Source organism: Plectropomus leopardus, chromosome 7, assembly GCF_008729295.1.
Source record: "Plectropomus leopardus isolate mb chromosome 7, YSFRI_Pleo_2.0, whole genome shotgun sequence".
Taxonomy (NCBI): Eukaryota; Metazoa; Chordata; class Actinopteri; order Perciformes; family Serranidae; genus Plectropomus; species Plectropomus leopardus.
In genome coordinates, this window is record NC_056469.1 from 18716438 (window position 1) to 18734634 (window position 18197).

Consider the following 18197-nt stretch of genomic DNA (forward strand, 5'->3'; position numbering starts at 1 on the left):
GCATAAAAATAAGTGTTTGATGCTCAAAATTTTCTAGATCACAACCCCCAAACCTCACCCTGTTGGTGTCCCTCCACTGTTAGAAGTAAGCCTATGCCTTTGCTTAAAACACCTAGGTCAATGTTTTTTTGCTAGCTTGTGTACAGTTTTATATTTTCTTGGAGCAATTCGGAATCAAATCTAATTATCCACCTATAACAACTTACATTTTTAGACAGACCCCAGAAACAGAAAAGAGTCAATTTATGGTGTGTCACAAGTTTATCAAAAAAAAAAGAAAAAAAAAGCTGTCTTTTTTTTGTGAGCCGGCTCCTTTCCCAGTGGATGCTCTGTGCCAGCTGTCTGCGCTGCAGTAAAGTACTGCTTTCCCAAGCTCCGACCTGTGGGAAAATCTGTTGTGGCCAGTAATTGATTCCGCCCTGCCAGCCCCATTACTCTCCACTGCAGTCAAACTGCCAGTGATCTGCAGAAAGCCTGTTAGCACAGCCCCTTTACCCTTTCCTTCTCTCTCTCTCCCACTCACACAAACATGCATCACAGTCCCACCAAGTCCTCCTGTTAATTCCATCGCTACCTCTATCTGTCTCTATGCACTATATTTTCTCTATAATCCAAATGCTTTGTGCAACTTTTTCCTAACTTTTTACACTTTTTTAAATTTGATTATGTAGAATTTCACTTTTAATGTCTCTACAACAAACACAAGCTCCCACCTCATTACTGTATTTATTTTATGGTTTTGCTTGATTTCTTTGCTTTTCTTTTTTAGGTTTGCTTTTTGATTTTATGGTAGTTTGTTTACTTTACTTGATTTCATGACTTTTGTATTTGCCCGTAATGCTTATTGAGGTGTGATTCCTTCTATCAGTGTCTAGTTAAAAAAAATCTCATTGGCACAGCTTACTTATTTTGTTGTTGTATTTTTGCTGTTTTATTGCAAAAAAGCAAAAAAGTCCAGTGTGTGCACTTAAGGGTGTAAAGTATTTCTGTGAATAAAAAGCTTAATAAAGCTTAATAAAAGCTTAAGCTAAAATCACTTCCTGTAAACTATTATTTTGAAAGTCCAATTTCTTGTTTCATTTTGTAAGACCTTTATTTTGAAGCTGTCTAGGTGGAAACAGTTTATTATGGCCCAAATATCTGAGGAAAATGGAGGGAAAAACTAAAATGTTTGTACTGAAGTTTCTAACTGTTTCTTGCTGAAATAAGCACCAGGCTGGAATGGGAACAAGGTATGATGTGGTTTAAAGTGTTTTCTTGGTTTTTGGGTATGTTTTTTAACGGACATTGTGGTAAATTAGTGAAAATTGAAGTGTATCGCTGTGGCACTGTTCTTCCTAAAAATAGCTGCTGACGTATATCGATAACTTTAACATCACTGATGCTGATATGCTTATTACCTTGAAGTAAATAGTAGTGTAATTTGCATTCGTATATATTTATATGGTTTTTGGTTATGTTTCACTTATATAAGAGCTGATCTTATTTGAGTGTGTGCTTTCCACTCATACAGTGGTATGATAGGCGGTTTGGAAGGTGTGTTTTGGATATGGGTTGTAAGGAAAATGGTGATGGCGCAACAAAATAAAAACCTTCTGAATCCATCACTACACTCAACCATTGTCTGGCCTGGGGTTCGCTTCAAAGGGTCATATATTGACAGAAACAAAATGTACTATTTATTACTATGTTTTTACTAGTGTATCATCACTTGAAACTGAGAATCGTTGTCTTTGTCATCCTAGAATGAGCCATTTCTGTTTTCATATGGAGTGAGTACTTTACCCCGGAGTCTGCCATGTTGTTTCTACAGTAGCCCAGAGGGGATACATCAAACCTTGGTCATAGGTAGGGCCATTTGCATTTTTGCATTTTTGCATTTTTGCAATTTTGCATTTCGCATCAGCAATCATAGTTCTCCAACATGCTCGGCACATGGGAGAAGTTTCAGCTGGTTGCTATCTACATTTTCAGAGCCACTAAATCCTACAGAGTAGACCTTTAGTTCTACAAAAAGGGATGTAACTTCATCATTGAACTCGATTTTTTCCAAGTGTTAGCTTGAAACAGCTTTTGTTTAAAATATGACAACAGCACATTACGCTTGTTACATGCATCTACTGCTATAGTCAACTCCACGTCATAAGCCCATTTGACTTAAAGATGATTTGAATTGACAGGAGAGGTTAGAGAGCACCTGCCAGTTTACCAGGGAGACGCTGCAGATATTTATGATCCTTGTCATCGTCTTGAAAGGGATGAAAGTCTTGCTTATTTGGCTGCAGAGCCGCACGGCAAAACCTCATGACCAACCCCCCTCGCTCAAAGTGTGTCATGAAATATTAAGAGCAGTCATCTGCTGAGATGGTTGACTTAATTGTCACGGCCTAACACTTACCACATGTCTAAATAAAAGTAAGTGCTCCCTCCTTACAATTAATCTTCAATTAGGGGTTCTGCTCTGTGCCTCTGCTTTTGTGTTTCCCAGTCTGGGCTTAGCAGGTGGGGCATTGTGTGTGTGTGTGTGTGTGTGTGTGTGTGTGTGTGTGTGTGTGTGTGTGTGTGTGTGTGTGTGTGTGTGTGTGTGTTAGGGGTTATATGAGGATTACCAGGTCCTTGAGGGACACAGGATGAGGATAAAATGATGTTTACTGACATATATTCACATGACGACTGTCATGCTGTCCCACGATTATTACTTCCTGCCACATCGATTACATGGCAACACTTTGAACACAGCCTATATAAAGCTTCAATAGAAAGCATTTTACATTGACCCATCAAAAATAATCGTTCCATGTGAGATGCAGAGAGACACGAGAGGCCTCAAGCCGAGTGATTTATCAGGGATTCTCATGACTCTGGCGGGCTTTATATAACTACCAGCTGAGGGGTGCACTTTCCCATGTTGTAAGGGGTCAGGAGGCCGCCCTCTAAGCACTGTGGCAGTTGTTTTTCACTCAAGAACTCCAGCCCACTGCTGGGGGATCTAAGAGAGCATAAAAGAGGAGCAGCAGAGAACTGTACAGTATGCATCACTTTAGCTCCTAATGAACCCTCCGCCCACTGCCCCCTGCACCCGCTGGCTGTGCCCAATGGGCAGCTCGCCCTGCACCTCTCCCTGTATCGACAGAACAAGCAGTGTCTCTGTGAGAGCCAATCACCCCCCCGTGTCCCCCTTCAGCCCCACCGTCGGTGTGTTGCAAACCAGAAGCCCGAGGCGCAGGGAGCGTGTGGGATGAAGGGATGAGAGAGAAGATCAAAGCAGGAAGCATGAAACAGCTCAAAGCACACAAGCAAGAGGCACCTCTCTGACCTCCGCCACACACACACACACACACACACACACTCTCTCTCACTCTCCTGGCTGTGCAGAATGATCCTCTGGTTCCCTCCCATCGAGCAGCCATGTAAAAAGGCAAAGAGGAGAGGGCACGTCGCTCAGGTCGTGTGAGCCTCTCAGCAGATGGTTGGGACCTGCTGGGAACCAGACCTGAACTGTGCACACCCAGTTCTGGCTGGTCCCTTTTACTTATCAAATTTGAACATATCTTCCTAGGATTTTTTGTTTTTTGACTTCACATTTGTAGCCTCTTTTCAAGTGCAAGATGCCTATGAAATTAACTTGTTTACTCTGTGATTGTTCTGTATTAACTGCATGGCTTTTTATTGGCATTCTAACGGTGCATTTTTATTGTTACAATCTAAAGCAATGCAAAGAGATGGCATGAAAAACATTTCAATTAAATACATTTGTTTCAAAATCATGACTCAGATGCATCAATTTAAACAACTGTAAACAATTTAAACAATGTTTTTGCTCCCAAACAAGCAGGAGGTCTCCTAAAAATGATTAAATCATCTGTGCGGTTGGGTTCAAAAAGTAACCAGATTATGGACATGTCTCAACTACAGAACATGAAGACACTCTGCTGAAAGGCTTTCATAGATGTCTGCATGGAGGACATGCATCCCCTACCTCAGGGGAAGGCTTTTTTAGAATAGAAAAGACAGTTTAAGCTTACGACTTACGACACGACGTAGGTGTTATTTAAAGGAACAGTGCGTTTGGAATTAGGGGGATTTAGTGGCATCTGGTGGCACTGTTTTGAGATTGCAGCAAGCTGAAATTGCTTCAGGCTAGAATTTCATTACTGTTCATTGCTCAGGAGGTTTTGCACTAAATGTCTGCAGAGGTTCCCTCTCCAAACCAAACAGACCTGGTGATGTAAAGCAGTAAAAACACTGAATAAAACAGTTCACATTAGAAATCAGTGTGTCTTCTATGTTGTGTGGCACATTGCTAATGGACCAGCACCTGCTAATGTGTGCTCACCTTTTTTGATCCAGATGTTCAGGAGGTTTTTATCTTGAGCCAAATTATCCACAGAGGTCTCCTCTTCTCCAAAACAAATGGACCTTGTGATTTTGGTAAAACACTGATTATATTACTTTAAAAACTTTTTTCTTTTTTCTTTCTTTTTCTTTTTTCTTTCTTACAATGTTTAGGTTGTTTGAGATAGACTGTTAGCCCAGGACCTGCTAATGTACGCTCACCATTTTTTTCTGATAACTTAAGATTCAGATGTTCAGGAGGATTTTACTGGAAGGCGAGTTATTCAAAGAGGTCTCTCCCTCTAAAAAATGGATTTGCTGATTCAAAGTGCTAAAAACACTGAATAAATCAGTTTCATGTTTAAAAAGTGAGTGCTTTTCTGACACTGTCGATGCAGCGGGGCCTCAAAAACGCTGATTGGGCTACTGTACAAACATGGTGGTGCAACGTGGCGATCTCTATAGATGAAAGTTCACCGTTAACATGATCAGTGTTGACCACAGTTGTACCTGCCGGCACACAAAGCTGTAGTTTAAGTTCAGAACGAGCCCAGTCGGACTTGCGAACTCCCCCTTGGCCCTGAGGATCCTCTCTCCATTATTCATGAGTCCTCAGGTTGGACCCTGGGAACAAGCTGAGCGAGGCCCTGTGTCAATACGAAACACTGGCCGCCACAATGGGCTCTGCCTCCAACTACACTGTTGACAGACACCAACACAAAGGAGCTGAAAGGGGTCCCCCTCCGTTCTCACACACACTGAAGAATGAGTCAGTGTGCTGCCGCTCAGAGCTGTGTTTGTACAGTATATACAGCTTTTGTCCATGGCCACTGTTCTCCCATCAATGGGGGCTGAAGTGTTGATGAAAACCAGGAGGAAAGGACTTCTCTGTGGCTGCCAGTGAGAGTTCATGTTCATTAGATGGGCACTGCGCCTGCTGGATGGCACCTGTATGTAGGCAGGAACCCCTGGGTGACAGAACAACAAGTAATCAGCTTATTGAATTGGTAAACAACATTCCATGATATATCACAGCCCAGCCCCTTTGAACATCTCATCATTACTGGCTGTCATAGAAGTAAATGAATAATTTATGCGTTTGGACCATGAAATCAAATATTGCAGCCATGTGACAGTCTCATTACGGCCTCTCTGTATGGCATGCATTGATTCCACTCTCTTTGGTTTCATATTGATGGCTGATTTTGCATTATACATCAAGCATCTGCTGATAAAAGGGTGAATCCACCTCAGAGGGGGTGTCATGTACATAACACCCCTGTGCTCTTGGATGGTATAATTAATATTTATTTTAAAAAAAAGCACCTCACATCAAATGTTGGAAACCCTGAGTAAATTATGCTAACATGCAGCACCTCATGTCATATTTGAGGCTGCAAAACTGTTTTACTTTACTTCTTTTATTAGAGTGAAGAGGATAAAAATGGGCTCTCAGGGGACATCTCGTTGCAAATATACTCACTGTCAGCTCCATTATTAATCTGCATACTTATCACATAACCAACACAGCATTGCTATTTCTGTTTGAACTATTTTTGTCTCATGATAGGATAAAAAAAGGCTGTTACAGTTTTTAACCACAGGTCGGAATTGCTGCACAAGTTTTATATCCTGTCTTAACAATCACTTCATAAGATGCAGGTAATGACAAATAAGTTTCAGTGGATTGTCGAACATACCATTTTGCTCTCAATAACATCTGAAAGACTTTTAGACCCGAATATAAAGGTATTGCATGCTTGGAGGCCATCAGAAGAGAATTTAACAACTGAATCCATTTTAATCCTCTGAGGAGATCTGTCACAGGGCGCTCATCTGATCTGAATCAGATTTGCTTTGAGCATCTCCAATCATTTCTGTCTGTAGACTGGTTCCCACTTTGATCTCCTTGAGACATTCAGCAGCGGCGCTCAGGAACTCTTATATCACCTCAAAAGACAACCCACACGAAGAAAGAAAGAGGCATTTGTGGGCTGTTTCTCTTGGCTTCATATTGTTTGATAAGCAAAACAGTCTGCATTCAATGTCTGCCTTTATAGAGATGATTTAGATTAAATAAATAAATAGATAAATATATAAATACATAGATAAATGAAATGTAATCTATTATGCAGCAGCTGAGTTTGTACTTGTTCAACCTGTTTTCAGAACATACTGTGTTAGTATATAAAAGCCTGGAAGTAGACTTAACTTAACTAGAATTAACTCTAATGGCACAATGAGAAGATAAACTTGCTCAATTTTTGATGTGTTTTTCTTTTCTCCCAAATACAACCTTAAACTCGTAGGTTTTATGCTTTAAGAAGCCACATATGAGGCCTGTGTAATATGTTACTGAATCCATTGGGTGGCAGCACATGACAGCCTGATATTTGGACACAAATTCTGCTACAGTGTTGTAATCCAGTACTGGTAGGCTCACAGGGTCTTACTGTGTTTTTCTCAGTAAATGTCTAGCAGTTTAATCATAACTGATTGTACACGATCTAATAGAGATGGAAAATACCAGAGATGGGGGACTTGAGTCACATGACTTGATTCAAGTCAGACTCAAGTTGCAAATTTGAGGACTTGAAACTTGCCCGACTACCTGACAAACATTCTTAAAGACTTTGCTTAGATTTGGTTTTCATGACTTGAAATCTGACTTTGACATGAGACACATGCCTTGAATGGACTTGACTTTCAGACCAGTGCACAGGGGTTGTCCAAAAAATATATATTTGGATTCAAGGATTATGTTGTCGATGACAGTTGTAAGAAGAGAACAGCAGCATGTGCGGTCTGCAGCTCGAAACATTTGCATTAACTAGAATATTACCTTTTTTTAATTGAACATTGAAATGAAAGCTAATGTTTGATCATATCATCAGCATTTCACATGACTTGATTTGTGACTCGCTTAATATGAGCAATGCCTGGAGCGTGTGACAATCAACTTGACTTGCTTGATTCTCAATACAGTGACTTGGGACTTGCTTGTGACTTGCACATGTGTGACTTACACTCAGCTCTGGAGAATACATGTGGGCAATGAAAATTAATATAGTGGCAGTGTTTCACTAGATTTTATTTTAATCCTTTTCTCTCTTGATTTCCAGTATAATCACACATCTATTTTTTATTTGTTGTGTGTTTGTTTTGTAGCAATTGTCTGTTAAAATAAGGGTTGTTCACTGAAATATATCTGTCATCTTTGTATATCTATACCCTGTCTTGTTTTCTATATTTTTTTTTTTGATTTTGCAAATAATAATTAAATTAAAAACATACCTTTATTTTAATTAGGAAATCGATCCCTACATTTACATATTTTAAAGAATTTGCTAAAAAAAAGGTTCAGGTCTGGACAGTAACCCAAATAACTATTTTATTTGCTTTTTACAGGCGCCATCTAGTGGTTAAAACCAGTGCTACCAGCCAAGTTTTACACAGATTTAGGCCTATGGGAATTTATTATCAGTGAACATTGGCTGTTGCAATTGTGATGCAAGTCATCATAGCTACATTTACTTGTCATATCAACTGGATTTGTTTTGTTGCTGTTTCAATGTCATACTCTTAATAGCTCAGTTTCACCTAGCCTCCAGATTTTTAATTTTCTTAATAATTAATATAAATTGCTTTTTATTTATTAAAACTTGAATTAGGATTTTTCATACAAGCTAATTATTTGCACAATTAAGCATCATGTCTCTGGCTGCTGAAGAAGTTTGTGAATGTTGCTCAGTTGGGAAAAAACAAACAAACAAAAAACGTTCCCTCTGCAGGGGCCACATGCAACCCACACACACACACCAAAATCCCACCTGGTCAAATTATTGCAGCGTTTAATTCTGAAGTCAGCAGACCTGGGCTAAACTCATATTTTCGCTCCTATCAAACAAACACATCACGAAAATCTGATTTAATAGACACGCCCCTAATCCGCTCGTTTCCACGGCAACGGCAGCACCTGCCCTTGATTGGTTCGCGCTGAATCAAACACGTGTTTGTCCAGCAGGCTTCAAAAATGTAATTTGCTCTGAGCTTCAGTCTTTCTGCGCTTCACTGAGGAATCAGGAGGTCTTGACACAGCTTGTATTTGAATAGCAGACTGAGGTTAATCTTCTCCATCATGGTCGAGCAGTTTGTCGGAACCTGGACTCTGATTTCCAGCGAAAACTTTGATGAATACATGAAGGCAATCGGTGGGTGCATGCTAAATATTGTTATATATTGTTATTATAGTGAATGATGTGAAAAGTTACGTTGATGTCCTGAGCAAGCAGCAGATCAGACAGCATGATTTCCATCAGTATCTTGTATATATGCATTTATTTACGTTGTGTTTAAGGTGTGGGCTTCGCCACCCGGCAAATGGGCAATATGGCGAAGCCTAATTTGGTGATCAGCGTGGACGATGCTGGGCTTGTCTCTATGAAGTCTGAGACCACTTTCAAAACCACAGAGATCAAGTTCAAGCTGAGCGAAGAATTTGAGGAGACTACTGCAGACGGCAGAAAGACCAAGGTGGGTCATCTTTTGTCAGCGTCACTTGACTAGAGTTTATATAGAGAGGCAATTTTAATGATTAAGTCTTTCTTTCTTTTTTAGACCGTCATCACTTTTGATAATGGCAAACTCGTGCAAGAACAGACGTGGGATGGAAAGAAGACAACCCTTGAACGAGAGATTCAAGATGGAAAACTAACAGCTGTGAGTAATAAACGGAGCAACAGTGCAACGTGTAGATTATTTTCATAAACATTCCTATAGTGCCTTTGTGTTAATTCTTGAACTATAATGGAGGCCTAAGACTTCTAACATTGTTTTAACAGAAATGCATCATGGGCGATGTGGTTGCAGTGAGGACCTACGAGAGAGGAGCTTAATTCAACCTCAACTTGAGACTGAACCTCTGTTCCATTACACCAAATGCACTGAGCTTTTGCCAAACATGCCAATAAAGTCTGAACTGTGACACTTCAATCTGTGTAATAGTTGTGATTTGAAAGTAACCAAATTTGTTGTTATGTTTGTCATATTTGCACATAATATAGGGATTCAAATGATGTGATTTGCATGCTCCCCTTTTTTTGGTTTGACTTTGTCCTTTCTGCAATAGACCACATAGTAGGTATAAAAGATTTATTTAATGCTGCTACACCTGCTGGGAGAACAGATGTCCAGATTTCATAAAAACAAAACTCAAATTAAAGCTAAAGCTTAATTAAGCTTTCGCCAGTGCTGAAAATATATTCAAAGTATGATCACTTAAGGTTGAACACAAAATGAAAAGGACTTTGTCTCGACCTCCTTTTAATTTTCAACTATAATTATGTGCTCATTACTTTTTTTTTTTTTTATTAAGAATGCTTGTTAGTATTTCAGACATGCTGGTATAATAACATTCAGATACAGCGGTTGCTGAATTTTTAAAACCCCTCATAGCAAGTCATGCTTCCAATCTTAAAGCTATAAGACATAGGCAGGGGCTTTTACAGAGGCCTATTGTTCTAACAAGGAAAAGCAACATGTCATATCAGAGCCCCCTCATGACAAAGATGTGGGTGAATGGGAGGTGGGAAGGCCAAATCCCTGCTTGAGGTCAGAGCGCTGACCTCTCATTTGTGCCAACCCCCTCTTGTCTTGGATGCACAGACGTGGAGTTCAAGCAAGTGCACATAATTTGTGTTAATTAGGGTTCTTTGGGGCAGTAGGTTGAGGCCCAAATTCTCTGAAAGATTTCCAGGCTTTGGTGAATAATTGTGACCCCGGGTGGTGCTCAGGCAACAATGAGTACTGACTAATGAAAAGCTGACTGGTTATCTCGAGTGCCACGTTATATAAGACCATGCTGCATGCTCACACATGCGTAGTTTAACACATTTTGCATACATCTGTATGAATGTTTATGAATATATACAATTTTGTTAAAAATTTCAGGTGATTTTACTTGAAAAATGAGTTTTCTTGAAGAGTTTATACAAATATACATAAGAGGGTTTGCAGAGGATGTTAAGTTAGCTGATGCTGACTTTAGATTACTGAATACCCTATTGTTAAGCACTAAGCTTATTCGGGGTAGCATAAGGGTAAAGGCTTTAAGGAGCAGTCCTCCTTTGAAATGGTTTTACCCCTTTAAACACAATCACACCATGAGCTGATGAATTCTTACAAATTGTTCTTGTTTGACTTAGCTGCTTTGTTTAAACAACCAATGGCTAGGCACAAGTACTGTACACTATTTTTTTTTTCATATTATATAACAACTATACATTATAGTTATGATTATTGAATGCTTGGGTTTGACTTCTTTCATAAAAATAGGGAAAAGAGCTATGAACAAGAAACTAGTAACCTGTAAATTTTGTTTTTAAACTGAGGGAGAAAATGCTCAGAAAACTGTAGTTATAGCTATTCTATTTATATTTTTAAAGTTATCTTACATAAATAAATATTTCAATTTTCAGCACTATTTTGGGGGGTCATTTTGTTAAATTGTCTTGTTAAATTGCTCATTGCCTTTCCCCATTTTTTTTTATATGAATTTAGGTTTCAAAGGATTATTCTATAGATCTATAGATTCAATAAATTTTCATATATGTTACTAGGACCTAAAGTTATGAATCAAATTGTTTGAGTATGAGTTGCAGGCAACAAAGTGAAGTATTTATTCCAGCAAATGTTGCAGCAATAAATAATTAAATTTGTTTTCAAAACTGGGCTACAATAATTTTGTAATCTGCTAATCACTTCAGTACTAATTAATGATGCAATAATCATGGCTGGATTTAACAAAAAGTACAAAATTAACTAAAGTAACATATTGAATTGTTTTACTGCATTACTTGCTAAACGGAATTATTACATAATGTGAACTTGAAGACCCGAGCTGTCGTTTCACTGCAGTCCATTTCTTGCAGAAACACTGCCCTCGTGCGGCTAATAATTTTAATAGCAGGCAATGATTGGACGGTACCACTATATCATAACAAAGGGGTGGGATTTGGGAGTTTCTTTTTGTCGTGAAATGGTCAGAGCCTTAATAAGGGGTTTTTCTGTCGTAAGCGTAGAAATACAAAATTAACTTGAAGTCAATGTGCTTCCAAATTATAATGTTTCATCTATCACAATGTTCATTTTAAAGTTATCCTGTCTTCATCCAGATGATATGATCCGGAACGACGTCGTACGTGACGCGACGCAATCATCAAAGATGGCTGACGAAGAAAACACAAACATGGAAGTCGATCAGGAAAACGATAAACCTTTTGCTAAAACAGTTAAGCCAATCGTTGACAACGTTACCCAAAGAATAGTCAATCATAAAAATGTCGAAGGCAAGAAAGACGCCGGGGAAAGCAGCGCCACAACGGAGTACTGCGAGAAACTGCAGGGGTGGATGTGGCAGTACTACACTGGATATGTGAACTGGCAGAGCTGGATGGCAGCGTCAGCCATGTCCTACCCTTATTACTTACAGACAGACAGCGGGACGTCGACGACACCACTTGATATCAACTCCCAGAACTGGTTTCACGGTCCGTTTGGTCTTCCGTTGTCGCCTTATCCACCTACCGTCACCTCCCAGAGCAGCCGGGGAGGTGAAGCCGCTGGCGGGGCTGCAGTGGCCGCTCAGCCGCAGCCGCAGCAGCCGCAGGAGAACGGAAACGCACCGAGACCGGGTAAAACCTGCTGGCTTTGCGCTGACCGTTTAGTCTCCAGGCTGTAAAAAAGGTTACAAACAACCACCAAACGTCGCCAGGTGCAGACAGTCCAGGGTTATTGTGTTTTTTAATGTATATCAATGATCGCTGATTAAATTACTTCATGAAAAAGTGTGTGTAGTACACTCGACCAACATTAGAGAAGGCAGCCTGCTATACATGCGAAGAAAGTATTAACATGGGAGGAACTTTTACTTTGTAAAACCTCAGGGCGCTATTTTGATTGCTTCATTTTTTATTTAAAATTTCACTGATCTTTACAAACAAAAGTATTTGGAGACTTTATGAATATGATGTTGAAAGTCTCAGTTTTGATAAACATTTGCTAAAATCATTGAAACACAGTTTTGTGTTGGAAATATTTTCATCTTTATTGGAAATGCATATCGATTCCAAATATAGGTTATCGGTCTCATTAAGTACTAATAATCTGTGTCAGCCCCGAAAAACCCAATATTGGTTGATCCCTAGTTATTTCTTCATAACATACACCACCTAATAAATGGCATGTACATTACATGTCAAGAAAAAGGTCTTTTACAACTTTAAGGATCTGAAGAAAAAAATCCAATTTTCTCTCTCTTCCATTCCTTCAGTCGTCTGTCTGTCCCCTTCTCTCTCCTTTCTTCTTCTCTCCCTTCCTTATTTCCCTTCCCTAAACTGACAGAAATATAAAAAAGGGCCAGTATGCAGCTGGCAGTGGGTTACAACTTCAGGCCAGCATTTCTTACGCTGAACACAGGACACAATATGTACCTTAGTGTGTATGCAAATAAGTTACAGATAAATATTTTAGTTCTAATGTGAAAATAACCATACTAAATGATGGTCTGACCATTTATTGATATGGTTAGCACATGTTAAATTTCTCATTGAACACTTATGGTATGATTTGTAATATTAATAATATATTCAATAAAAAAATTCCTCTTCGTGTCTGCGTATTGATACATCATTGCCATGCAAAAATATTGTGATACTAATCTTTTTAGCGATTTTTTTCCCCCACCTATAATTGTTAGGGTATTTGAACATATGGTGTACTGTACCTACTTAACTTTGCTTTTTTACTACTTTTCACCAGGACGGGAGTATAGCATTCCCTCACCTCTCCAAAGACTGCTGGCTGAGATGGTGGATTTCTTCATACTGTTTTTCATTAAAGCAACCATAATCATCAGTATTATGCATCTGAGTGGAATCAAGTGAGTCCCTTTCGTTTCTAAAAGTAGTGATGGTCTGTATGCAGTGGTGGAGAAACTATTACGCCTGTGTTTGTTTTTTAAGAAACACACCCAAACTGTAATTGAATAAACAGTCTTTGGATTCATTTCATAAACATTTTTTACTTTTCTTTTCAGGGATGTTTCAAAGTTCGCCATGCATTTCATAGTGGAGGAAATAGATGAGGACACATCGATGGAGGAGCTACAGAAAATGATGCTTGTTGCACTTGTGTACCGAATATTAGTGTGTTTTTATGAGGTAAGCACTCAAAGGTTTTCCACAGAAAAAGGCCTCATCTTCATGGACAAGGGTACTTTTGTGAACAGGCTTCTTCCCTCCTTTGTCCTCAAAACGATTCCTGTCCACACACACCTTTATAAGTATAATCTCTGTCCAAGTGAAATGACTTCTGATGCCTCTGTCCTTCAATATAGTAGAAAGGTAACTGTAAATATTTAAAAAGTCTTGTTAGCAAGATTAGAGCCAGCACTATTTTGGTCACAGCTGCCATTGCATTAAATGCCGTCTCAGTTGTGACGCCTTACAGAAGAGACAACAGTACACACTCTGCCATTAAAAGCTCCAAATTCTGTTTACCCTCTACATGGCAACACTGAAAACATCCAGACATTTTTGTCTGTATATCTGAGGCCGGGTTGCGGGACAGGCTAAGCAGAGCACTCCAGGCGTCCCTCTCCCCAGCAACGCTTTTTAGTTCCTCCTGGGGGACCCCAAGGCCTTCGCAGGCCAGATGAGATATGTAAGCCCTCCAGCATGTTCTGGGTCTGCCCCAGGGCCTCCTACCAGTAGGACGTGCCCAGAACACCTCCAGCAGGAGGCGCCCAGGAGGCATCCTGATCAGATGCCCGAACCACCTCAACTGGCTCCTTTCGACGCGAAGGAGCAGCAGGTCCACTCAGCGAGCTCCTCCTGGATGTCCAAGCTCTGAAAACAGAGTTTCTGAAACGCTTCACCTTTTGTTTGATCATCTAACCTAACTAAAGCCAAAATGCATAAAAAAGCAACAATATCAAATATGCCTGTCTCCATGTGGAAAAGACTTAATACAGGTAGGATGAGATAAAAACAGTGGTCTCAACCTCAAGTGTTAATAGTTTTTTATGTAAATGTCTGAGAGCACCTCTCCCCTTGCAGTCAAGTGACAGCTCCTACACTATTCTCCCCACAGATTGTGTGCATTTGGGGAGCAGGAGGAGCCACTCCGGGGAAGTTTCTCGTTGGACTTAGAGTTGTTACATGTGACTCGTCAGTTCTGGTTCAGCCTAACAGGGTGCTTGTAGTTCCAGCAACTAATGTCTCTCTGTCTGCGTGAGTGCTTCATTTTAAAGTTTATCTTTCACCGTTTTCACAAAGAATACAAGTTTGTCTCTTCTATTTGTTGAATAATCATTGTCTCTGTCTACAGATCAACTGTCCGAGCCTTGAACAAGAACTTTTCAATTGCCTTCTTCTTCCCGGCCTTCATCACACTATTGTTCTTCCAGCACAACAGGACGGTGTATGATATGGTTGCTGGCACAATAGTTGTGAAACGCTCCAGGGTCAGATGACGTACAAGGACCCAGCAGAGAGTCCTTCATGAATGCTGAGCAGGCACAGTGTGTTATTCTTTAAATGCCTGCAGAACTCAGACATCAGCCTTTCAAGGTATCGTCAGAACACACAGGAGCTTTAAGACTGTTGCAGAGTTTCATACACATCAGTATGAACTATTGTAGTTCCCTACAACTCCTACAACTCGGGTTTGGTTTGTTTCAGACACATACTGTATTTCTGCATGTATTTCGACATGCTGCTTCAGAAACTGTTCCTGTGCCAAATTGATGTCTCCTTTTGAAGACAGGATTAATGATGGTTTTTGCCGCAATTTCATTAACACATTTGCCTCTTTTTAAATGCTAATCTTCCAGATTAAGGGTGAATGTCTGGCATCACTCAGTATTGAAGTTGCTAATCATGCATTCATGAGATTATACCTTCAGTATCTCTTTGTATTTAAAATTTTGTCTTGAGAGTTTTGCAGTCAGACTTTTCGATTTTGAGTTTTTGATCTTCACACAGGAGTGATGCATCATGATCAGCTTTTTCAAATGCTGAAATGCTGTGGTTGTAAGGCACATTTAAATATATTGAAAGGAAATGTAAATCTGATCACAACTGATCTTCCTTCACTCTTACAGCATGTGTGTGACTGAAAAGTCCATGTATGACACATTTTATGTGATTAAATGATTTTTGCATTTAAGAAAATTAAACGAAATCCCCACTATTTCCCAGCATGTTCAAGATGTCTGTCTATTTAGCAGTTTGCCTGCTATTTGGTAATTCTTAGTGTTTTCATACTTTTAAAGGAATACTTCATACTCAAAATGACCATTTGTAAATCAGTTAGTCATGCAGTGTTACTTTGAATTTGTGAAGAAAACGTTTTTCTTGCATGCCTCCACAGAAAACTGTTAACATATTGAATTATTGATTGATTAGTGACCACTTGTAACAACAGCAAAACGATATTTGTGTACAAACTCACACAACTCGTACAGAATAATCCAAGTCTCATATATCCATTTGTAAGCTTATTACTTTACAATCGCAAACATTTTTGCTAAAAACCTTTAGTATTAGAGTCTGGATTTGAAGAGAGTATAGGTAAGTCTCACTTTGAGTTCAGTTTTAAATACTAAGGTTTTAGTGAAAAATGCATTTGTTTGTGATGTACTGAGCATATGATAATTTTTTCTTCGCTGCATGACTAATTGATTTACAAATGGTAATTTTGTGGGTGAATTATTCCTTTAAATGGCCTCATTGAGTTCATTTGTGTGTTTTCCATTTAATATACCACAGTAAGTACAAAACATTGTTCAAATTGCAAAATTCATAGAAATAACTAATTAATTTAAAAAAAAAAAAAAGTGACCATATTACACTCCAATTTCTGTAAGAAAACATACATTTAAAAATAGTTAAATATTTTAACCTTGTAACCTTATATTTGCAATTTATAAATGCAGTGATTTTTAATATATTATTTACTCTGTTGGGAGAAGCAGAAATTGTTAAAAAAAAAAAAAAAAAGAAAAAAGAAAAAAGGTATATTATGCAACACAGTGATCTGATCCAAAGTTGCAGCAGTTTGGCTCCATCTAGTGTTTATTTGTTAGTCATACAGACACTTCAGGACATGCATCATGCAAAATCCGCTCACAGCACTGTCACCAGCATACAATATTTGTAACAAAAATCTGATCCTCAATAATCATCACCGAGAGTCAATAACAGTCTATCGTCTGCCCAGACTAATCAACAACAGCTAATCATTCTCCGCTAAATTGAGTGACAGCCTGAGTCCACTTGTTTCAAGACATTACTCTCATCTTTTGACTCTTCTGGCATGTCACCTGATCTTGGAGCGAACTGATAAAACTCCAATTGTTGACAAAGTGTTGACGTGGTGATTGTGTTAGGCCCACTAAGTGGCAGCTTCAGCTGACAGCCGCAGATGGTACTCCGAGATTACTGAGCACCCCCCCCCTCCACATGATGCTGCCATGCACTGTGCCATTACTGTAGGCGAGGGAATAATATAAGTCATGGTTGTGAAGGGCTTTACCGAGGAATAGAAAAGTGTGGGCAGACACCACCATTACCGCACTGTATACTCATGAGTGAGAGTGGAGCTTTATTTGGAGTTGAGGGATGTTTGTAATCTATTTTTGTATCGACATGCACTGGCTCATATCCAGGGGGAATGTGCAGGAGGAAGATTTCAGAAAAGCTCAAGGGAACAATTATTACAGTAATTTATGACAGACCTTTATGTGAAAGTACTCAATGTTGCAATAAACCTCACAGCCCTTGTGATGAAATATCAAATGACAATCAGTTATTATTAAAAGCACTAATGATTTATTTAAATCACACCGAAGATCATCCTTGTGTCTATGAATAGGAATTCTAATGTGGCAGCAGTGATGGGAGTGCTGAGAATTGATTCCTGCTATTGCAATTGAGTGTAAAAAATAAATGTGGGGTTCATCCATCAAATGACTCTTTGTTCAATTATAAATCACCCTAAACTAAGAGGGTGAACTCAGATTTTTTAGCAGTCAGAAGAGGTGAGTGTATCCTCACTTCAGCTCTGTATACAAAAAACAGCCTTTTTAATTCCGCATTCTCTATGTCTGTTGTTTGTTGCTTGACAGATCTGGTTCCTTGCTGCCACATGGTATGCCATACGGCATCAAGTTGGTGAGGTGTCCAGCCTGAGTTCCTGCCACCCTCTTTGGCTCTTTTAACGAGGAAGTCATCTACAGGCAGCACGGAGGTCTCACAGCTTTCTCTGACAGCCATGTGTCTGTTTCTGAACAGAGCCACTGCAGGGCAGAGGGACAAGGTAAACAGTCTGGTCTCAACTGGACTAAAATATTTTCTGCGATCGATACAATTTGTGTCCTTAAAGTCATTGCTCATTCATTAGAAGTACTAAAATGGCAGCTGGCTGCTGCTCCTCACACACACAGCAGCAGGCTCCAGGTGTTTTGAAGTCGCTGAAAGGTGCAGTGAACTGAAATGCTGCTCAGCGTTGTTGTTGTTTCTCCCAGTGTGTCTGTGCCTGTTGGTATTCCTCTCAAGTGGAGTCAGTAATTACAGGCTGGCTGGGTTCTGCCTGAGTGGAGAGGGCTGTTGATGAAGAAGAGACCTGTTGACTGGGGAGCCATGCAAATGCCTGCTCTAATGCTGGAGGTGTCATGGGAAACACACACATGTTTAAATGCTTAAATGCGCACACACATTTTTAATATATTGTTGTTATTTCAAGGTTTTTATGGACTAACAATTCAATTTACATGCACTGAACTGAGCAATATTGTCTCATGC

The 18197-nt window shown here is 39.5% G+C and overlaps 2 protein-coding genes across 2 annotated transcripts; both read left to right on the plus strand.

Moving 5' to 3' along the window:
• Positions 1-8377: 8377 nt before the first annotated feature.
• Positions 8378-9327, plus strand: fabp4b (fatty acid binding protein 4b). The gene is made up of 4 exons (XM_042489742.1): positions 8378-8546; positions 8693-8868; positions 8953-9054; positions 9177-9327. Exons 1-4 carry the CDS (start codon positions 8474-8476, stop codon positions 9228-9230), a joined length of 405 nt encoding a protein of 134 aa, XP_042345676.1. The 5' UTR covers positions 8378-8473; the 3' UTR covers positions 9231-9327.
• Positions 9328-11554: 2227 nt separating this feature from the next.
• LOC121945715 (protein FAM8A1-like) lies at positions 11555-15592 on the plus strand. Its single transcript, XM_042490013.1, has 5 exons — positions 11555-12026; positions 13153-13273; positions 13430-13553; positions 14485-14624; positions 14722-15592. Exons 1-5 carry the CDS (start codon positions 11558-11560, stop codon positions 14864-14866), a joined length of 999 nt encoding a protein of 332 aa, XP_042345947.1. The 5' UTR covers positions 11555-11557; the 3' UTR covers positions 14867-15592.
• Positions 15593-18197: the final 2605 nt, after the last annotated feature.